Raw genomic sequence first — 21,649 nt, 5'->3', positions numbered from 1 at the left:
ATGGCAAAAACAAAAAGTATATAAACCCTAAGCTAAATGTTCTTTTTAGATTCTTCTTCATCTAAATTTTTTAAGGTAATAACAGATCTATATCTTTCTAACCCTGGTTTATCAATCAAATAAACCACAGGTAAACCCCAAACCCATTTGAAAGTGTAAAACTCTTGGGTACCACTCAAGAAGCATCTCAAGTATTCAATATAAACCAAATAGAAATAAACACCAGTACCGGTAAAAATGTGCCACCAACCATGACCTTCTAAAACAAAACCATAAGGGATCCCCCATTCTCTTCTTTTACTTCTTATATGGGAACATAAGTGGATATCAAGATTCCATAAGAAATAACCCAAAATGAAAATCAAAACCCCAAAGACCATAGTTTTACTTAATTGAGTCCTAGCCTTTGAATCCTTCACATGGTCATTAGCCAAAGTATAACATTTCAAAATGATACCAGCATTAAGAAGACCATAAGCTGCTTGATGAATGGTTGGGTCTTTAAAGTAAAGGTAAATTGCAGTTAAAATATTCGCAGCAGTAAAGATTCCAATGGCTACAGTCAATGAGCCTTTGCGATCTTTAAATTCACTAAACACTGACCAAAACGGAATACAAGTGGCATAGATCATTGGAAGTTCATCCAATAATTGAAATTGATACTTTAAAGTCATATGGAATAACCACGAGCCAACACCAACCAACAAAAAGCCCAAAGCAGTAAAGATAAACCTTGGTTCCAAATGATTATGATAAGCATGATAAATTGCAAACAGGGCCAAAAGAATGAAAATAGAATTAGTAATGGTATTTAAAGCTTCAGCTATATAACCGGATACAACATAATTCTCTTCACACCAATCAATTGTAGATGTAGGAATCCCCCAGAATCCATTTTCTTGTTCTGGAGGATAAGGAATTGCAAATGGAAGCATTACTGAAATAAAATAAACTAACTCTTATGAAAATCAAAAGAATAAAGGTCAACTATTCAAATTCAATGGCTCCCGAATCAATTTATAAAAAGCAATGCAAAAGAACAGATAATTGAGTACTCACCGAACAGTGCGTCACACTTAATTATAGACAAATCTTTATTTAGTAAGAGATCAAACTATGATAAGAAGAAGCCAACCAATTTGAAGTATCAATTAAATCATCATTTCAGCAAAAGGGCTCACTGATTGTTGCATTTAGGCAATTATATTTTTTTTTTTTGGTTTTGTATGGGGAGACATTATCTTCGGAGAGCACGGGCTACTCGTCCTTTTCTTTTTATAAATTTTATCCGTTTTATCAGATTTTTTGGAGCATTTAACTTCAGGGTTCAATGGCCAAAGCCTTTTTATATTAACTTATATCTTATGTATATTAGGGTATCTTATATTCACAAGAGTCTTTACAATATTTAGAGCACTTCGAGAATTTGAAATATGTAGAGTTATTTAGTTTTCGTACCATTGTAACCAGCACTCGTCGTTATACGGTCTGGTAGTATAAGTATCAACCATGGCCATTTTTTCTTCGTCGGACTCATTGGCACCAATTGCACTATCTCCCATTTTGATTGGGTTAGCAATTTTAGACGAATCGTCGTATTGAGTGAGTTTGCACCAATCTTGGTCGATTTTTGAATTGAAGTGCCAGTAAAGATTGGCAACTGCTAATTTCATTTCAATTAATGCTAATTGCATCCCCAAGCACATGCGAACACCTTTACCAAATGGCATCATATATTTTTGCTGATATGAGATTCTCTTTTCATAATCAGCGTCGTTCTCGTATTCATAAGGCAACCATCTTTCAGGCTTGAAGGTTTCACTTTCGGGGAACACTGACTCAACTCTATGCATTAAGTAAGGCAGGGTTGATATGATAATGCCTGGAGGCAATACTACTTTCCCACCAGATTTTAATGTAACCGCATATGGACGATTAGTTACTCTTGGTTCAGCTCCTGGAATTGAGGGATGTACCCTAGAGTTTTCCTGGAATATAGCTTCTAAAATTGGTAGTTTATCGACTATTTCCAAATCTTTAATTAAATCATTTTTATCCCTTGGCTTACCAAATGTTCTGAATAACTCTTCTTGTAAAAGTTTTTGAAGATAATGGTGTTTCGGTCTTGATAATTCATAGGTCATATAAGTTAATTGAATTGCGGTAGTTTCATGCCCGGCAAAAATATTATCCGTTAAAAATGAATAAGCGTATTCACCTTTCAATCCATTCTTCTTAAATGTCTCAAGAGTTGTTAAATTTCTCCCTGCTTCGAACTTTGGTACATTTTCTTCTGCCCTTTGATAAAGTTTCAAATGCCATTTTTCAATTGTCTCCGAAGCTTTAAGTATGGCTGGAGTGGCGGCCCATACCCAAAATCTAGGCATTAATGTTGTCCAGAATGACATACTTGCTTGTAAGCGATGACTTATAATAATATCTCTCTTTTCTGGAAATAATAGTAAATCTGTACCATTTTCTGGACCTAATTCGAAACTAGATACCACATCCATTGCTAAAGATCCAAATAATGGATATACATCAATACCTAAGTTTGCTATCCTACCACTTTTATTAAACCATTTTCCATTATCAGTATGTCCTTTACCATGCTGATTAAATTCTGATTTGGCATTGATGTAATCTGGTCTCTTTCCAGTGACTGATGATTCGTAAACGTTATCTCTTAAGTAGCCGACTTTTTCAACTATAGTATCCCTAGTAGGATTTTTGTTTGAAAAAATTGATGATTTACTATAAAGCGACAGGACAAGTTTCTTATATTTCAAATGGCGATCATTTTCTAAAGAGGCAAACATATTATCCTTACCACCGTGATTTGTGAAATTTGCATAAAAAGTTGATTTAGGGAAATTCTTCACATAAATATCGTTTATAAACTGATGATCACCACTTACACTGACTTCAGAAGGTGATAAAATTACTATAGGTCCATACTTGTCATGTAAGTTTCGAACTTTTTCGTTCCACTTTAAAGTTCTTTGACCGTTTAAAGCAGGAAATGAAGTTATTCTATGGATATAAGGCCCGGGGACCTTTCTTAATGGTGAGATAAACAAGGGATACAAGAAAAGCTTGTAAACAAGTACTAACGTAATAAATACGCTTGTGCAGTAACCCCGATTAGATTCGATTAAGTAAAACCAGTTTTTGAAAAAATCAAAAAGCATATCCACACTTTATATATTCTTAAGCACAAGCAAGACAGCATCGAGGAATAACGACTCATATATATATGTATCTATATATATATGAAATAGTTTCAGAGTTCTGGATCAAAAAAAAAAAAAATTCCGCACTAAACATAGGAACCTGTCTAAAATTCCGCACTTCACAAGTAAATTGTTACTGCTTGTTCAAGGGATCAACAACTGAGTTGGAGGAAGAACAGGATGTTTAGAGAGGAAGAACGGAACTTGTGTAAATATTGAGGCAACGGAATACACCAATCTAAGGAATACGGAACTGAAAAGTTGAACTACATAAGAGTTTCCGCTCCAGACTAACCTACAATTTGAATAGACAAACATAAACGAATAATGTATTCAGATTAAACGGAATAAATAAGGAAAAGGAAATATTTAGAATAAATAAGGAAAAGGAAATATTTAGAATAAATAGAATTAAATAAATGGAGGCGAGGGCATTTCAGTTATATGAAACGTCACTGTAGCAAAACAAGTTGATATGAATTAAACAGAAACTTTAGCTTCGACTTTTGTTTCTGTTGCAATTGATACATGGTCGTTAGCTTCATTTTGTTGTTTTAAGTAATGAGCAAACTTACTGGTTTCATGAATACCACATTCAGTTTTAGCTTGACCTTTCCATCTACCGCTTCTCTCATCTTCACCTTCAGCAACAGGAACAGTGGAATGCCAATCACCAATAGATTTGTAACCCAAGTCCAATAAAGCATTATAGGGAACTTTATTTTCATCAATGTAATTTTTAACTTGTTTGAAATCCCAATTACACAAAGGATTGATTTTGATCGTCCCACTAGTTTCTTCAACTTCAACAACCGGTAAGGAACCACGGGCACCACCTTGTGATTTTCTTCTACCGGTTAAAACTGCCAACACTCCTAGTTGCTTATAGGCTCTTTGGGATGGTTCGACCTTAACTAAGAAATCATAGTATGAATCATCAGTTTCCCATAATTGTTCACCATATTTTTTGGAAAATCCAATGTCATCTTGCACATTTAAAGGTTTAAATTCATGAATTTTAGAATTATATTTTTCTTTAACTGCTTGAACTAAATCATAGGTTTGAGGAAAATGATGCAAAGTATCAATAAATATAAGATCAATAGGATGTTCACTAGATTCGGGAAACATTTTGGAAATCATATCTATGGTGACCAATCCTGTAAGACCAAAAGCTGTGGTTTGGTATAAATGGGGGAAAGTAATAAAGGCCCATTTTAAGATCTCTTCTGGTGATAAATACTTCAATTTATCATTTATGTGATCCAATTGTTGCTTGGATATTTGTATTGGGCTTGCTGCACTAGTCATGGTCTATCTCTATTATGGGGGATGTGATTAAAATGGGGGATGTGATTAAAATGGGGGATGTGATTAAAATGGGGGTTGTGATTAAAATGAATAAGAAGAAAAGTCTAAAGAAATTAACATCAAACTCATCAAACTTTTCGAATGCTTTGTAATCTTTGAAAAATCGGTATCTTTAGATATGCTAAAAAACAAAAAAAAAATATTAGAATTGGTGCTAAAAGTCTTCACTCGCTAATAATAAAAGTGCTGCATATCTGTGCACGTGACATCACGTAAGACGTAACCTCCATACACCACAGTGTAAAGGCTGCAAAAACTAAGTTTGGCACTACGGTTCTGTAAACCCTAATTATATATTTATGAGCTATAGTGAGTTCTCACGCTAACAATATTTGGTTCGTGTTTTAGGTTTTCGCCGGACTCGATCGATTCCTCGAGGTCCAGGTCTTTCATTACTTCATTGGTGGCTGCGTCGACAAGAGGGGCTCGTTTTTCATCCCGTACTTGTAAGTACCTGATTAATCCACAGACAAAACCACTAGCAATAGCCGTTGCTAACATGGCATAATTTCCCTTTTTGAATTCAGGGACAGTGTCAGCAGCATAAAACAAAATCAGCCACCAGGCGTTAACTGCATTACTGAACATGTTCATCGAAGCTAGAACAACAGCCCTTTCTTCAAGATCATCAAAACACACATTATTGGCCCAAGCGAAGAACACGGTTTGGCCACCGTATGCCACTCCACCTAGATATTGCGCAGCGAAAACATAGCTTGCAGTATAAGGTTTTGCCAACATTAGAATAGATGCGATTACCATTACTATTGCAATAACAATCCCAGTTCTCCAATGATATTTTGCACCGGTATAGTCAATATAAAAAGCAAAAAACACGTTAACAAAAGCCCCAATACCATAAATCCCCATAGGATAATGGTTTCTCTGCGGAATCGTATAGTTGTAATATTGAAGCCAAAGAGAAAATAAGGAATTGGTTGCAAAAGATTCATTTTCACCACCTAAAACCCAAAGAAATGAAAATAACCACCAATGCCATCTACCAACAACCCTTTTGAATACAGTCCAATCGAATTTTGTTTCGGGGCTTTGAGGCAACCTAGATTTGGCCAATTCAAGTTCCTCCTTTGTGAAAAGATACGGATGACAGATTTCAGGGTAATCAATGAAAAAAATTAATAAATATGCAACAACAAATAAAGTAATTAAAAAATCAATGATGAATAACCATCTCCAACCAGCAAGCCCACGATAATTATCCATATTAGTGTAAATAGCGCTTTGTAAAGTTGAACTGAAGAGGTTACCGAGCTGTCCAGAGATTACGAAGAAACTTGTTCTTAAAGCCAATTCTTCCTTTTTATACCATCTCAGAAGAATTAAGTGAATACCTGAAAATACGCATGATTCAAATCCAGCTAAGAAAAACCTTATAATACAAATTTGTTTATAGTTGGTTACTTTATACATGCTGAAAGTTAATAACCCCCAAGAGAAAGTACAGAATGACAACCAGTATTTGGGTCTTACTTTCAATAGTATTAAATTATGAGGAATTAAAAATACAGTATAACCAACCGTAAAACAAGTATTGATAATATTATATTCATTCCCTTTCATATTTAAGTCATCAGACATCGAAGAAACGTAAGCTGAAGCAAATGCCATTCGATCTAAGTAGTTTATCCAGTAAATCAAACAAGCACAAGATAAAATTAACCAATCGATTTTCACCAACAACTTAGCCTCCTTGGGGTTCTCTGGGGTTTTTCCCCAAACAACACTTTTCGTTTTGGTCCAAAAATTTGTCATTTGCCCAAGTTCTTTCTAATTCTTTATCGTTTTTGGCTCAAACGGTTTGACATGCAAAGCGACTAGAGTCGGTGATGTCTAATTGATTAAAGGATTTGTGATTTCGTTCGGGTGGTGTTTTCTCTAGAAATGCTATTTAGAAAAAACCTCTATATATGGCTATATATACATTATTATAAGAAACAGTAACTTGAACTAGGAACAGACTGGGTTAGAAACTTAAATACATCTTGATATCGCTTATCTCTCATCAGAAAATTTTCGGTCTGAGGAATTTAGCAAGAAAACCTCCGAACACCAGGTGTTTTTATCTATTGTTTTATACATTTAAGGATAGATAAGACTCCTTAAAGATGGCAACAGCACGAGAATGGGCAGGCAATACTGCATCTTCAGATACTTCAACAAAGAGGGTTATGATAAACACGGTTAACGTAGTCCGGAACCTTGATCTGTAACTTCGTAACTTTATCTTCATTTGATATATATTGGTATGTTATACCCAATTGATATATATTGGTATGTTATACCCAATTGATATATATTAATATACATATTAATATTGATTTGTTAATTTATACTCAAATCATTTGCATTTCAATCACATGTGTACTTGATTTTATCTGTATTTCTGTATTTATTTGTATTCGTCTCTATTTGTAGTCAATTGACTTTTTTGGTTAGCTATTGAGGTGGAATTACATGAACAATAACCTCTCGCAAAATATTAACAGATTCCTACCCGAATCAAGCATTCTCCTACCTAGATGAATCCATTGGCTGATTTAATTTGTGGGCATATTCAAACAGCCGTTGGAGGTTTTTCGCAGTAACAGTTTTGGATAACGAAAAATGCTCATTGAATGTTCCATTGCACTTATTTAATTAACTTTTAATTAGCTTTTAATTGGCATTTTTAATTGGAACTTCAAAATGCCGGGATTATAAAAAGTCGACTTTTTCACTGAATTTAATTAATATCATCATCACCGTAATATGACTTCAGAAATTTTGGCTCCGGCCTATGAAAAAATGTCCATGGGTGGCATGTCCAGCTCCCATTCTGCTTCTGCTTCCCCTGCTTGCAAGATATCCATGTTATGGAATTGGTATACAATTGACACTTGCTTCATTGCCAGATCCTGGCATGTCAAATCAAGGGGCATGTTTGCCGGATCCTGTATTGGTGTTTTTTTCCTTGTTTTTGCATCCCAATGGCTCCATAGATTTTGTCGTGAGTATGATTTTGCAATCATTAGGCGCAAACAGGTTAACGATACCATTTTAGAATCATCCAGTGATTCGCTTCCCATGTCCATGGCCCCTACTGAGCATCCAATGGTATATGCCATCACTCATAAATGGCTTTTGAAAACTCCAGAACCCTCCCAAGTTACTTCTTCGATTCCTGAGCACTTTATACGCTCCGTCTTGTTCACTATTGAATGGGGGTTAAGCTACATCATCATGTTGCTCTTCATGTACTACAATGGCTATATCATCATCTCATGTATATTGGGAGCTCTCTTTGGTAAACTTGTCTTTACTTATAATGAACCTCTTAACCATTCCGGTTCTGCTGCTGATAGCGAAGAGCTGGATCGTAAATGCTGTAAATAGACCCAAACACCCCGGGCCTTTAAAGGCAAAAAAAAAAGAATATATACATATATATACTGTTTAATTTGTAGATAGTATCGGAAAATGACAGTTGACGAAGGAGATATTAACGACTCCTTTCGAGGGCTTATGCAAAGTCTTAACCTCGATGAGAATCAATTCAAAAATTACGATATCGAGTTTGAAACCCTTAGCTTCCCACAATTGTCGGCAGTTAAAAGTGAAATGGAGTCACAATTGGGTATATTATTTGATATATTGAAAAACAAGTATGGTGCAGATATGGACACTGCCTTGTTGAGTGGTGACGGGTACCCGAGAAACGATATCGACGTGGTCAGTATAAGGTTGATTCGAGTGAAAGTGATTAGATTAAGAAATGACTACAAGAAAGTACTTGAGCTTCTTGAAAAGAAGCTTGTTGAACAATTGGGCAGATCCAGTACAGCACAAGTAGAGAATGAGATCCGTGTTCCGGAAACACCCCCTTTAATTCCATTTGCACTTGTTAAAGAAGTTGCATTTGAAAGCCCTGCTTTCAACTCTGGATTGGAAGAAGGTGACAAGATAATCCTTTTCGATAACGATATTCACGTTCGAAACCACGATAAGTTGGCAAGTATCTCCCGCAGGGTATCAAACAGAATAGATCAACCGATAAAAGTTGAAATATTAAGAAATGAACAACAACAATCGTTAGAGCTAACCCCCACCAATAACTGGAATGGTAGAGGAGTCCTTGGATGTCGTATTATCCCGTTATAGTACACTAGCATGTATTATTTATTTAACCTATATATGTCATGTCTAATATACAATTTCTTAACCTCCATGTAAAGTACTGGTGAAGGTGAAAACGTCCCCACTTTCAATCACATAGTCCTCGCCACCTTCTAATTCCCAATCGGTATCATTGATAAGCACCAATATCCCTGGGCGAACGGTGTCATCTTCAATGAAAACAGGAATGTCTTTTGGATCGGTGATGATGGTGTTGGTGATATAGTCAACCAAATCTTTCAATGTGGCCTCACCTTCTTCCAACGGAACACTGAGCTTGTGTTCTCTCACACCGCTGGATATAACATCCAACCCGCCTAAGAACTCAACCTTCACCTTGATAGCCATTTTTGATGTTTAATTGGTATCATTGATGGAGTCTTCACTGATTTTTTTTTTCAATACAAATCCGTTGTTACTGCACACAGAAAAGTGAAAAAAAAAAAGAGAGAGAGAAATTTGATGGAAATCCAAACACGTAACAAAAATACTGGGGCGAACTTTTTCAAGGACCTACTTCAAACTATTCTCTTCAAGACCTTCGGTGTATAATTAAATGATGCAATTGAGTAAATGGAGTAGACCACAATCGTGGGGCTTCCTTTTTTTGGTGTTTTGTCTTGGTTTGTTGGTCAATGTCGGTGCTAGTTCTGAACCATCCTTTGAAGAAAACAACGTTTTAATTGTTCATGATCCATCAGTATACGATTTATCAGACCCTTCGAGTGTACCACCACAAATCAGTTCGTTCCTCTCCGAATTGTCTGGTTATGAAAACTTTAAATTGACGTTCAAGACCTATAGTGAAGAAAGTTTAAACTTATTCATAGCCAATGAACCAATTTATAACCATTTAATTTTGTTACCAAGCTCTAAAAAAACCATCACCGACAAAGTCAATTTCAATCAACATCAATTGATTGACTTCATCAACCAAAAGGGTAATGTTTTGGTTGTGGGTGGATCTGACGCAGCTTTACCAAATGATATTAGAAGTTTCCTTAATCAATTGGGTATTTATCCTTCTCCCCAACATTTTAAATTGGTTGATCACTTTAATACCGAAGATGGGAAAGTGAAATTGAATAACGATAACATTGTCAATAAGAAAGTTTTTGCTGAATTCCCAGATAATTCCTTTTTATATGAAGGTAGTACTGCTTTACTTTCTAATAACGAACTTTTATTCCCAATTGTTAAAGGATCTAAAACTAGTTTTACCACTGATAATTTAGAAGAACCAATTTCTCAAGATAAAACTTGGACTTTCGGTGATCAAGGTTTTGTTGCTGCTGGTTTCCAAGCTTTAAATAACGCCAGATTATCTTGGATTGGTGACGATTCGTTACTTAATTCCGATTTGATTAATTGGACTTTCCAAAAAAGAAATCTTTTGAAATTACAATTTGTTCAACATTATAATAATGAATCTCCTGAAAAAATTAATGAAACTTTATACCGTATTAAAGATAATGTTATTTATACTGTGGGGATTTCTGAATTGAAAGACAATAAATGGGTTCCTTTTGAAATTAATGACGACGAAGATAGACTTCAATTATCTTTCAAGATGTTGGATCCTTACCAAAGATTAAATTTAGAACCTTTAGGACCAGTGGCTTCTAATGACGGTGAATTAGACGCAACTGCTTTCTTTGTTAACTTCACCATCCCAGACCAACACGGTATGTTCACTTTTGAATTGGATTATAAAAGACATGGTTTATCTTACATTGAAGATAAAAAAGTCGTTGCAGTCAGACACTTGGCAAACGATGAATATAAGAGATCATGGGATATTCCAAACTCTTGGGTCTATTTCACCAGTGCCTTATGTGTTGCTGTGCTGTGGGGCTTCTTTGTACTTAACTTTTTATTCATTGGTAATACCGATAATGTCAAGAAAAATGTCTAATATAATAGTGTTTATTAGATGAAATATATATAATTCATAGATATGTTCATGTAAAATTCTAAGTTAGGACCCGCTAATGGAAGTCTAACTCGCTCATTACAATTGCCTTTTTATTCACTTTTTCATCATAGTCAGCCCCTAAAGGGTTATCCCAATCTAACTCTCCTAGCTTATGCCCTTCACAAAATAATGGCACAACGTCACTGGTAGCGCATTCAACTTGATATGATTTTCCTTGTAATAATGCATGAATTTTATCATGTTGTTTGAATTCATCATCAGTTAAAAATTTTTGCACCGATCTTTTGAATTTAACTCTTCTACTTCTTGGAGTAACCGACACATATGTGGGTCTAATGAGGACTTGACCAATGACACCTTTGGGAATAGAACAGGTAGTTGAGCCACCAACACTAAGGGTGGATTCTAGTTCAAGGCCCGCATTTAACCCAATTGTAAAAAGCCCAAGTGCAATCGAAGTACCTATCGAAGCAGAATTAGTCACACTGAATCCTGCCGTCCAACCAAAAGTAATCGCTCCAGTATCGCCGTATTCTTGAGATTGGCAGGAACTCACTGGAACAAACCCTGGATACTTGGCTTGGGTTTGATCCCCATAACCAACTTCAATATACTCAACATCGTCATTTTGCTTGGATGCTTTCCTTTCAGACGGAACCTTTTTTGGTTTCTTCTTGTCTTTGAAAAAGGGGAATCCTTGATTCTCTAGATTCAATTCATCATTCGAGCTTGTTCCAACCTGATCGATATTCTCGAATGTATCTTGCTTGGATCTATCAGATGTGGCCCTTATCAAATACGTATTAGAGTTTTTCAAAACAAACACAAGGTTCTTCTCCTTTTCATGTAGGAGATTAGAATAATTTTCTTCAACATCTTGCAAATCGCTAACGTATATTGTTTGGAAAGGGCCATTGTGTTCATCTGATGACGGTATACTAGGCCCTTTGCTTTCAATGATAGGACTCACATCAGAAGCATTATTCACCGGAGACGTAAGTACATCAATAGAGCCATGTTCATAGTTAACGACACCTTGGGGGACCAAACCACCTAACACATAATGGAAAAAGAAAAATCCAATAATTAGCTTCATTCTAATAACTTAATATTGAAGAAACAGAGAAACACATCATCATAAGCGGCCTAATTCTTTTAAAGCAAATATTTTAGGTACGCAGAATATCAATAAATTACAAATTTTGCAACTCAAAACTATGAAGCATTTTTGCGGGCATGCAAAAAAAAAAGGTGTAGGAGAAAAAAATAAAAAATTTTGAAAAATTCAACGAGAAAAAGTATACAGCATTAAAGATTGATCTGCCGGATAACATATCAATTAAGAGAATCCAGTGTACAAGATGTCGAGTCCAGAAGATGCGCAAAAGCAGCAAGCTCAAGATCAAAAGGCCCAATTGTTACAAGTGCAATATAACAAATACCAAGAACAAGTCAGTGGTATGCAAAGTCAATTAGGAGATTTGACATCACAATTGCAAGAACATATTATTGTTGAAAAATCATTAACCAGTATCCCTCCAAACAAGAGAGAAGGCCGTAAATGTTTCAAGATGATCGGGGGAGTGCTTGTGAATAAACTGGTTGATGAAGTTATAAAAATATTGAACGATGATATGAAAGTATTAGAAAAAACCAAAACTACATTAGAACAAACTTTAGTTGATACGAGAAAAGAAATGGAAAAATGGATGAAGAATAATAACGTTAAAGTTATCAAAGGACAGCAATAGGTCATGAGTTGTATATACCCTTACATTGTAACATAGAAAAATTTCATCAAGTCATATAATCAATAACAATAATCAAGAATTGTATGTAGAGAAATAAATAGAATAAATAAGGTTGGGAGAACATTATACAGCAACGGTTTTGACATAGTTCTCGCGAGCACTGCTTAATCTACCAGTATCTCTATTAATGGCTTCCCATTTTGGTTCATCTTTAAATAATCTAACTGCTTTTACATCTCTTTTGGCACTTGTTAAAGTAAAGCGGTGATATATACCAGCAGGTAAAATAAGTAAGTCATTAGCAACTAATTTAGTTCTAATCCATTTATCTCCTTGGTCTCTAACATCAAAGTAACCTTCACCACTAACAATATATCTAATTTCTTCATCTTCGTGATAATGTTCTTTATAAAATTGGGCCATTTTATTATTAAAAGCTTCAATATCATCATTAAATGATCCCAAGTTAAGACTCACCTGATCTCTATTCTTATAATCTCTTTCCTTGGCTAATTCATTCAATTTGTCTTCGCTATCAATATAACGGTAGATAACTCCAATTTTGGATAATTCTTCCAAAGAAACCGATTCTCCAGAATTGTGTGCATCAGTGAAGTTTTCTGGGGTATCTTTATTATCATGTAAGTAAACCTCAACCATCTTCACCTATTGTATTATAAGTCTTCTACTATAAGTATAAGTTGTAATGAAGAACGTGGATGATCTTTTGAAAATCGTGAGTGAGAACACTCTTGTTTGCTCACTAAACAGATTTTTTTGTTGCAATTACTGAAGCCACACTAATAATTCATGAACAAGGCCTACATCACCTGGATCACCAGACTATAACAGTATATATTTGGTTGATAAATAAATGGGCATTAGGTCAGCCGCTGTCTTCCAAAAGCCAATTAGTCTTGGTGTACGGATGCATGCTTTATCACGACATTTGCTTGTATGCTTTTGGATACGCGACATTCAACGAGAGTACATCGCGACATTTTTATTTCGATGATATTTGATTTTTTTTAGTTTATTGACTTTAGTAGCTGACATTGGGAAAATTCCAAAGAGAGAATGTATAACAACGGAGGATCTAATAGACAGGGCCAGAATGGACAAGGGGGCCGATATAATGGGGGTACATCTAGCTTCAATAATAGTTTAGAACATCAATTAGCGTCACAAGATAAAAAGGCAGCATATAGAAGAACCGTTGATCATGGTAATAACATGGGAAGATGGTATGTGAATAGGGCTTTGGGTAAGCCAGCTCAGCAGATTGGGGAAATAAGACCTGAGTCATCATATTTAATTGATTTATTACCGTCACCAGCATACGCAAACACTAGTAATCAAAATAAGAATAATATGGCCATTATGGATATACAGGCCAAATTTGTTCATTTATCATCGAATAAAGCCAAACATTCAATCAACACTGTTAAATGGACCCCTGAAGGTAGAAGATTGTTGGTAGCATCCCATAGTGGAGAATTCACTATTTGGAATGGTATGACTTTTAATTTCGAAACTATTATGCAAGCACACGATCTGGCAGTTTTATCATTGAAATATAGTCACAATGATGATTGGTTATTAAGTGGAGATCAAACAGGGTTGATAAAATATTGGCAACCAAATTTCAATAATGTTAATATAATACAAGGACACACTGATGGAATAAGAGATATTGCATTTTCACCAAATGATTCTAAATTTTTAACTTGTTCGGATGATTCATCCTTGAAAATATGGAATTTTAATAATGGACAAGAAGAAAGAAGTTTAGTTGGGCATCATTGGGATGTTAAACTGGCTGATTGGCATGAAAATTTAGGATTAATTGTGTCGGGTTCAAAAGATAATTTAATTAAATTATGGGACCCAAGAGTATCTGAATGTATTTCTACAATACATGGATTCAAGCATACAATTACAAAGACCAGGTTTCAACCAACTGGTACTAAAAGATTATTAGCATCAGTGTCAAGAGATCGATCATGTAGAATATTTGATTTAAGAACAATGAAAGATTTATGTGTTATAAGAGATCATGAAACTGATCTATCATGTGTTGCATGGCATCCGCATCATAGCTCATTATTAACCACTGCAGCTTTTGATGGATCAATGCATCATTATTTATTGGATAATCATATTAGTGATGGAATTAATTTAAAATCAAATCAATCAACCAATAATTCATCAACAACTCTCAATGGGAATTTTGAACAAGTTCATAAAATACCGTATGCCCATGAAAAGGCTATTCATGCATTAGAATACCATCCATTAGGTCATCTTTTATGTTCCGCCGGTGCTGATAGATCAGCAAGATTTTGGTCTCGTGCAAGACCACAAGATCCAATGGCATTAAATGATCCATTATATACTAATGAAAAAGTTGGAGCTTGGTATTTTGGAGTTAATAATAATATTAATGCAATTTTCAATCATCCGGGTGGTGGTAGCATAAATACCGGTCAAGAAACTACATCAGCACCAACATCAACTAATAATAAACCAATGAATTTACCAGGATTAAACAATATTAATGAAGATGTTGAAATGAAACCAACCAGTGAAGCACCAAAGTATTCAGGAATCCCTGGTTTAGGTGGGTTTATGTAATGTATAGAGTTATTGTACGATAGTTAATGAAATCATAGTACTTTTAGTGTAATGACGTCAGATGATGACAAACAATTGATCGCAAAAATTTAAAGCTACAAAAATTACATCAGATAAAGTTTTTAATCTAGTAAAATTTTAATCTATAAAATTGAATAACCCAAGCCGATAACCTATAACCAAAGAAGAAAAGTAGAAAGAATACAAAGAAGTAAAATTATTTTTCGTAAAAAGCGTTGACCGCTTCAAAATAACGATCACCATGAAGTAAAGAATAATTTGAAACAAAAGAACCAATTAATGTAGTTATATCATTTGAAAAATGATTGATTTCCAAACCTTTTGTATTTGGATAAACAATTTGATGCGATTTACCACCATTAACCAATTTAAAGTAACAACAAATCAGAGAATATTTAGATAATTCACTTGAAGAAATTGGTTCATAAACCTTAAAATAATGTTTAGTACGTTGTTTAAAATCATTTATAGAAGAAGAATAATCTTTACCCACGTAATCAGGATTGAAAGCTTTACCGCTAATATTAAAATTAATTAAACGATCATCATTACATTGAATATCGAAAACGATGATATTAGCCGAAATACCTGATTCTTTAATAAGATTAATCATTCTTGATCTTCTTTCAATAGTAGTATTGGTTGCATCTAAAAATCCAACATTAATTTTATTCTCTTGTAAATCATTTAACAAATTATTCATTGTTATAGTAGCAAAATTTTCTCGTTCATTTTTAGCTTCTTCATTATTTGGATTGAAAAAATCAGAATTAGTAAAATTATTATGCTTTTGATTACGACGGATATTACCAGCGTTATAAATTTTTGAGTTGTAATTATTTGATTGTAAGTAATTGGCCAACTGTTTTGATATAGTTGATTTACCACATGCCGGTAACCCAACTAATAAAACAATCGTTTTATTATTCAACTTATGATTTATTAATTCATTAACCCGGTATAAATCATCTGGTTGAAAATGCTGATTAAGAGAAACCGCTGATATTATTGGCGTAGTTAATGTAGTGGTATTACTAGTATTAGTATTAACCGTGATATTGGGTCTATCAAAAAGGGAAGATATCGAAGTAGACGAATTGACCGTCTTCATCTTAGTATTAGTAGTAGTATCAGTATTAGTAGTAGTATCAGTATTAGTAGTAGTATCAGTATTAGTAGTAGTATCAGTATTAGTAGTATCAGTATTAGTAGTCATAGTATTGGTAGTTATTATTTCGTCATCATAAAAATCAAAGTAAGCAGTCATAATCAGTTATCTAGAAAACATAGTATATAGCAGTAAAGATCCCTACAATCACAGCTACATGATCTGGACATATATATATATTTAGATAGATGAAGTTTATGTGCCCATTAAGGCAAATTGCAAAAGTGACTCAAAAAAAGGAAAAATCAGAAAAAAAAAAATTCTATGCAAAAAAAAAAAAAAAAAAAAAAAACACGGATAAATTTACAAAGGGAAAAAGGAACTTTAAAAAAACAAAAGGAACTCAAAAAACAACAGAAAAAAACCCAAAGAGCAGCTCAAGAGGGGAAGAAGTGGAGCTACGGAGCACTAAGGCCATCAGTTTCACTACTTTTCAGGATGGACAATCCAGGCGTTCTCGTCTTACAATAACCTCATGATATACAATAACAAGATGCTACAGAATCACGAAAGACTAAATTGGCTAACCTTTCTGGAACCGGTCTCTTGGACATATCGTGATGGCATGCGTGGTGTGCTGCTACCGAAAGATAAAGTGATGTTGTAAGAAAAAAGAAATCCAATCGGACAACCGCAAATTGGGCATTGTTCCGGCGGACTACTGGCTCCGAGGTGTTTGGGTTTAGTCATGCACGCCAGTACATCTCGGGTGATCGGCTCTTTGCCTTTTTTTTTTGTGTGTATATGGAGTAATGACCCGTACATCTGCTTCCGTTGGACCAGTGAATCGTCTTGCTTCCGTTAGTCCAACACTGATTTCATATGAGTCAGAGATGTAAGGGTACAAGTAATTGAAACCAAGGTTAATTTGACTAAGCAGTTGTTGACTTTAGCAGTATCATTTCACAAGCGAAGGTATCTCAGGGTATCCTGTGACCATGAGTGTGGTTGTTGAAGAAACCAGTTTTCGCAGCTTTTCTTACTCGATTTTACAAAATTTGCAACCTGCCATTGTATACTAGTAATCAATCACCCTTGTTAGTTTCACATGGTGCTTTGTATTGGGTAGCGGTATTACACTTGTAGCTACAGGTCTAAATAAGCAAAACATATATTGAACTAGTCTCTGGCAAACATAAATTGATTTATATTGAAGTGGTTTTTGGCAAACATATATTGATTTAGTCCAAGTAATTAGCAACCAGGATTGCATCGTCGTGATTGGCAGTCAAATCAACTGCAATACTCATATAGCCAATTAATCCATCACTAATATTAGTGCCCAAGTACTCAATCTCAATGATGGCATCATAACCACTGGAGTTTTGCTGAGGGAAAAACATATCCTCCTCATTGGTGGTTCTAGGGTTAGTGTCTTTTGTATATGGATACAATTCACTGATTTCATCAACTAAACTATCTTCGAAATAAATTTGCCCAATATGATCGGTGCCTCCGATGTTCAATGTATTATTATTAGTCTGCACAGTTGCATTAACATGAGAAAATATATGAATATGGGTGGATCTTCCTTCATACCACCCAGGGAAAATGGTCTTGAATTGAACAATACCTTCTTCATCAGTTGGATACACTCCTCTTAAGTAATTTAACCCAATAGTGTCTTCAGCTTCCACTCCGGAATAAACCCCAGTTGCATTACAATGCCAAACATCAAGATAATTGTTGGCGATTGGCTCACAGGTCTTACTATTAATGATTTGAACATCCAATAATAATTCAACCCCTTCTTGTCCATCAACAATATCATCCCTGATATATTCTCCACCAACATAATATGGTCCAATAATATTTTCTGGAGTTAAAATACAGAAATTTTCAGCATCGATAATAGTGGTCCCGTTATCCCTTTTACTTTTCAAATTTACCAATGTTTCCTGATTAGCATAATCAATCGATCTTTCCTTCAATTTCTCTTCATAATGTCTTTTCTTGAACTGTTCACTTTTAGCTGAGCGACGAGCTAATGCACCAGACTCTTTCAACTTTGCATGACACCCTTCTAATGATCTTTTAGTATGTTTATAAAAAACTTGAGGATCAACTACCGGAACTGATTTCCCGGGTCTATGGGCACTAATTGGTCCAATTATAGCGGCTAAACTAAGAATTCTAATAATACTAACCATTTTCTTGATAATTAAAAATAAATTGTTTTTCAATATCATCAAAATTTAATACCTATTTATACACTTTTTCCTTTCTTCAATTTCTCCTCTTATTCATATGGCTCAGAAGTTGAAAACTCTACTCCTCCTTATTAACCAACTTTTCGTTATACGGTTCGAAAGCTGCAAATCAGCATAGCCAATGGAATGCTTTGAATTTCAAATGTACCCAATTTACTAGCTAGTCTGACTGTTCTATTTCAGGAAATATTTTTGCGTTCGAGCAACATGCATATTCAATTGCAGCCATTTCAAAAATTTCAATATTTCCCTGTTATCCGTTCCCCAAGTTCCTAGGTTATCGCCTATTCTTGATTTCTCCACACTCATCCTCCTTGCCATGTCTTACTCTATTTTAAGAACCATTCAAAGACTTCATTGTAAGACCTCGTACTCTTGACAAGTCAAACTTCATAAGCCTTATATTTTCTTGGTCCCCTTCCACTCTGTGAAATTTCATTCATGTATCTCCCAAATCAAGTCCAGAACAATCCCGCCTATGCGTCAAGCGGCACAGTGTTCTGGCATTCATACAAGATATCATCTCCTTTGTATTTGCAAGTTTGCACTTTTATCTCGGTGCTCGGGTTATTACCCTAATTAGGTGTTCCCGCTGTCAAATTTCTATTTTTCCGCCGTTGTGGTCCTGTCAAGGAGTCAATTACGAAGATCAATAACATAATCTTAGTAATAACTGCCAAGAAGTAATACTACAAGTAGCACTACAAGTGATGGCACAATTGATACTACCATCTACAAGGAGTGAGCTTGAGCCTTGAAAATGTACTTGCTACTTTTAAATATATTGTGATCGTTTATATCTACCTTGTTTTAAGTAAGTTTGCTCTTACAAGTAAAACATAGTAAGGCTTTAGTAATGATTTGACATAATACTATTGTTACTCTACATATTCGATGAACACCTTAGGAATATTTTATTGTCTATTTACAGTCTATAATGCATTAATTTTTCGGTTCGTACAATACTGGATTATTATCCTTGTTCTCCCATGCTTTCATTCTAATTTTCCCAACTGCAGAATAAACCCTCATGGGGTTCTTTTGGTCTGATTCATCAATTTCAATAACTCTTTCATCATGTGCATCTGGTTTCTCAACATCTTTTTGTTCTTCCTTCATATCATCCGGCTGTTTATTACCGTTTGGTCTACCTGCTAATAATTGGGTAGCCCTTTGTAAGAATTTCAAATACGGGCCGGGATCTTCTGAAGCCTTGCTAATGGTGTACTTATTAACCCACTTCTGTTCCTTACTATACGGATATGGATGAGGTGTGGGGACGGGCCTATAATGGCCATCAAAATGTACTTCGTTTTTCACAACATAATTTAGAACACCAACTTTGGACTCTTTAACAGTCGATTTATTGAATTTGTCTAATTCTTCTTTATGTTGACGTAAATTTTCATTTCTTTCTTCATGAGGAATATCTTTAATGAAACTTGTCTCAAATTTTTGCAGGAATCCCTGTAATTGATTAGCTTTTTCTTCCGTTAATGGAACAGCCATTACCAATAATTGAGATGTATGAATATCATCGGACCCTTCTTTTGGAATAGTAACTGATTTAGACTTCAAAACCAACCTGAAAGTTGTATCTTTCAACCCTTGTGCTTCTAGATCTTTTATTATACGATCTAGTATTCTTTCCCAAATTTCTAGTGATAATTTAAATTGAGTTTCTGCAACATATGATGGTAATGAGTCTCTAACATCATCAATTGTTTTAATCTTCTTAGGGTGTACTTCATGAGTTGTTGAGTATAATATTCTATCAATGTCAGATAATGGTAAATATTGGAATCCAAAAAATGAATTAATATTATGATATGCTACAAAAATACCATCCATTTGACCTATCCTTGCTTGAAATGCATACTTTAATAGAGCCCCAGTTTTGATCAAATCATCAAATTCCCTTTGAAATGATTCATATCTACCATCTAGTTTCCAAATTTGATAAGTATTATTTGCTAGTTCAGGATGGCCTTGGTCATACCTAATAGCACATACTGCTCTTGATTTTAAATCAAACGTCCCATTACCTGGAAGTCTATCATCGTAGCAATCTAGTTGTGATCTCATTAGAAAATTTCCATAACTTGCGTAATTATATGTATTTTCATTTTGTTGCATCTTGGTTTCAATTATTTTCTTCTCCCTCTCTCCACTTCCAGAATCACCTCCTCCATATTTATAATTGACATTGAATTTTTCAAACTCTTCTTCTTCATTCGTAAGTAATGCTTCAAGACAATGTCCCATAGCGCTAAGTAAAATTTCCTGATCTGCCGACTTATCTGATTCAATAGCATATACTGATTCACCAGTGACATTGTTTTTACCTTTCGGCCTTATTAAAACACTGCTAGGAACTTCTTGAACGTTACGAGAAAATTCTGGAAAACTAAATCTTGACTTCAGGTCAGGCTTATAATTATTTAGCATTAGATAGAATTGAGTCAAACTTGAAGTCATTGATGAAGTAGATGAATAAAACTTTTTCAGTTGCTCAATAGCTTTATTGAATAGCACTTTGTCTTTTGAAACTGTCACAAATTTTTCAACCAAATCGAAATTAAAGTCCTCTAGTTTAATGATTTTTTTCAAATACGGGGTGAAATTATATATTCTTGTACGAGGATCTTGTAAGAAGTGAACTCCTGGTGAAAATAAAGCTCTATCTAGTTTATGAGCCAATCTTGGGATTTTTTCAGCCTCTAGTTTTCCTATGGAGTTGAATTCTTTCTCATTCAAGTCTATAAAATGGATTTCTGGAGGAACGGTACTATCTAATTGCATTGTATAACCTATTAACCCAGTTCCCTTCTCTACCTTTGTATCCTTATCCACTTGATTCTTTGTCAAGACCTTCTTGTTCCTCTTTAGTTGCAGAGCACGGTTTAAAACCCTTGATGCTTCGGTCTCATTCAAATTGGTTAGTATCTTAGACTTTCTTCGTAGTTGTGGTTTGTTAGACCTTTCACTAGATTTATGCGGACTAAAATTCTTCGCTGTCTTTCCATTAAGTTTCAGTCTTACTTTGAAGCTTCTCATTACGTGACTAGCCATTTTATCCTCCATTTCCTCTTCTTCGATCAGTTTTTGAACTTCATCATTCAGACTTGGTTTAACACTAAACTGACTTGATT

At 34.7% G+C, this 21,649-nt stretch overlaps 14 protein-coding genes across 14 annotated transcripts; 5 read left to right on the top strand and 9 right to left on the bottom strand.

The window, feature by feature from the left end:
* Nucleotides 1-2: 2 nt before the first annotated feature.
* YDC1 (alkaline dihydroceramidase) lies at nt 3-1,010 on the bottom strand. The gene has a single exon (XM_020220975.1). It carries the CDS (start codon nt 933-935, stop codon nt 33-35), a length of 903 nt encoding a protein of 300 aa, XP_020078298.1. The 5' UTR covers nt 936-1,010; the 3' UTR covers nt 3-32.
* A 435-nt stretch (nt 1,011-1,445) lies between these two features.
* Nucleotides 1,446-4,544, bottom strand: HYPBUDRAFT_5269 (uncharacterized protein; the record flags this gene model as incomplete). Its single annotated transcript, XM_020223493.1, has 2 exons — nt 1,446-3,056; nt 3,726-4,544. The coding sequence occupies 2 exons, from the start codon at nt 4,542-4,544 to the stop codon at nt 1,446-1,448; spliced, it is 2,430 nt and encodes an 809-aa protein (XP_020078297.1).
* Nucleotides 4,545-4,874: 330 nt separating this feature from the next.
* Nucleotides 4,875-6,058, bottom strand: HYPBUDRAFT_152358 (uncharacterized protein). The gene has a single exon (XM_020220974.1). It carries the CDS (start codon nt 6,033-6,035, stop codon nt 4,902-4,904), a length of 1,134 nt encoding a protein of 377 aa, XP_020078296.1. The 5' UTR covers nt 6,036-6,058; the 3' UTR covers nt 4,875-4,901.
* A 1,366-nt stretch (nt 6,059-7,424) lies between these two features.
* Nucleotides 7,425-7,997, top strand: HYPBUDRAFT_105838 (copper transporter family protein; the record flags this gene model as incomplete). Its single annotated transcript, XM_020218443.1, has 1 exon — nt 7,425-7,997. One exon carries the CDS (start codon nt 7,425-7,427, stop codon nt 7,995-7,997), a length of 573 nt encoding a protein of 190 aa, XP_020078295.1.
* Nucleotides 7,998-8,111: 114 nt separating this feature from the next.
* On the top strand, nt 8,112-9,048 carry HYPBUDRAFT_152356 (uncharacterized protein). The gene has a single exon (XM_020220973.1). It carries the CDS (start codon nt 8,127-8,129, stop codon nt 8,760-8,762), a length of 636 nt encoding a protein of 211 aa, XP_020078294.1. The 5' UTR covers nt 8,112-8,126; the 3' UTR covers nt 8,763-9,048.
* On the bottom strand, nt 8,820-9,125 carry HYPBUDRAFT_156202 (ubiquitin-related modifier; the record flags this gene model as incomplete). The annotated part of the gene is made up of 1 exon (XM_020222182.1): nt 8,820-9,125. The coding sequence occupies one exon, from the start codon at nt 9,123-9,125 to the stop codon at nt 8,820-8,822; it is 306 nt and encodes a 101-aa protein (XP_020078293.1).
* A 65-nt stretch (nt 9,126-9,190) lies between these two features.
* WBP1 (dolichyl-diphosphooligosaccharide-protein glycotransferase) lies at nt 9,191-10,735 on the top strand. Its single transcript, XM_020222972.1, has one exon. The coding sequence runs from the start codon at nt 9,334-9,336 to the stop codon at nt 10,690-10,692; it is 1,359 nt and encodes a 452-aa protein (XP_020078292.1). The 5' UTR covers nt 9,191-9,333; the 3' UTR covers nt 10,693-10,735.
* A 30-nt stretch (nt 10,736-10,765) lies between these two features.
* On the bottom strand, nt 10,766-11,809 carry HYPBUDRAFT_147724 (uncharacterized protein; the record flags this gene model as incomplete). The annotated part of the gene is made up of 1 exon (XM_020220073.1): nt 10,766-11,809. The coding sequence occupies one exon, from the start codon at nt 11,807-11,809 to the stop codon at nt 10,766-10,768; it is 1,044 nt and encodes a 347-aa protein (XP_020078291.1).
* Nucleotides 11,810-12,033: 224 nt separating this feature from the next.
* On the top strand, nt 12,034-12,503 carry HYPBUDRAFT_152355 (tubulin-binding prefolding complex subunit). The gene has a single exon (XM_020220972.1). The coding sequence runs from the start codon at nt 12,075-12,077 to the stop codon at nt 12,462-12,464; it is 390 nt and encodes a 129-aa protein (XP_020078290.1). The 5' UTR covers nt 12,034-12,074; the 3' UTR covers nt 12,465-12,503.
* HYPBUDRAFT_152354 (acireductone dioxygenase (Ni2+-requiring)) lies at nt 12,504-13,136 on the bottom strand. Its single transcript, XM_020220971.1, has one exon. The coding sequence runs from the start codon at nt 13,122-13,124 to the stop codon at nt 12,588-12,590; it is 537 nt and encodes a 178-aa protein (XP_020078289.1). The 5' UTR covers nt 13,125-13,136; the 3' UTR covers nt 12,504-12,587.
* A 266-nt stretch (nt 13,137-13,402) lies between these two features.
* On the top strand, nt 13,403-15,113 carry HYPBUDRAFT_121599 (cleavage polyadenylation factor subunit). Its single transcript, XM_020219265.1, has one exon. It carries the CDS (start codon nt 13,542-13,544, stop codon nt 15,096-15,098), a length of 1,557 nt encoding a protein of 518 aa, XP_020078288.1. The 5' UTR covers nt 13,403-13,541; the 3' UTR covers nt 15,099-15,113.
* A 202-nt stretch (nt 15,114-15,315) lies between these two features.
* On the bottom strand, nt 15,316-16,230 carry HYPBUDRAFT_105692 (6-phosphofructo-2-kinase; the record flags this gene model as incomplete). Its single annotated transcript, XM_020218432.1, has 1 exon — nt 15,316-16,230. One exon carries the CDS (start codon nt 16,228-16,230, stop codon nt 15,316-15,318), a length of 915 nt encoding a protein of 304 aa, XP_020078287.1.
* Nucleotides 16,231-17,468: 1,238 nt separating this feature from the next.
* On the bottom strand, nt 17,469-18,726 carry HYPBUDRAFT_156196 (uncharacterized protein; the record flags this gene model as incomplete). The annotated part of the gene is made up of 2 exons (XM_020222181.1): nt 17,469-18,384; nt 18,668-18,726. The coding sequence occupies 2 exons, from the start codon at nt 18,724-18,726 to the stop codon at nt 17,469-17,471; spliced, it is 975 nt and encodes a 324-aa protein (XP_020078286.1).
* Nucleotides 18,727-19,439: 713 nt separating this feature from the next.
* Nucleotides 19,440-21,299, bottom strand: PET127 (Pet127p; the record flags this gene model as incomplete). The annotated part of the gene is made up of 1 exon (XM_020218341.1): nt 19,440-21,299. One exon carries the CDS (start codon nt 21,297-21,299, stop codon nt 19,440-19,442), a length of 1,860 nt encoding a protein of 619 aa, XP_020078285.1.
* Between the last annotated feature and the right edge of the window lie 350 nt (nt 21,300-21,649).

The sequence above is a fragment of the Hyphopichia burtonii genome (genome assembly GCF_001661395.1).
Source record: "Hyphopichia burtonii NRRL Y-1933 unplaced genomic scaffold HYPBUscaffold_2, whole genome shotgun sequence".
NCBI classification, from domain to species: Eukaryota; Fungi; Ascomycota; class Pichiomycetes; order Serinales; family Debaryomycetaceae; genus Hyphopichia; species Hyphopichia burtonii.
This window is presented reverse-complemented; position numbering and strand designations above follow the sequence as displayed.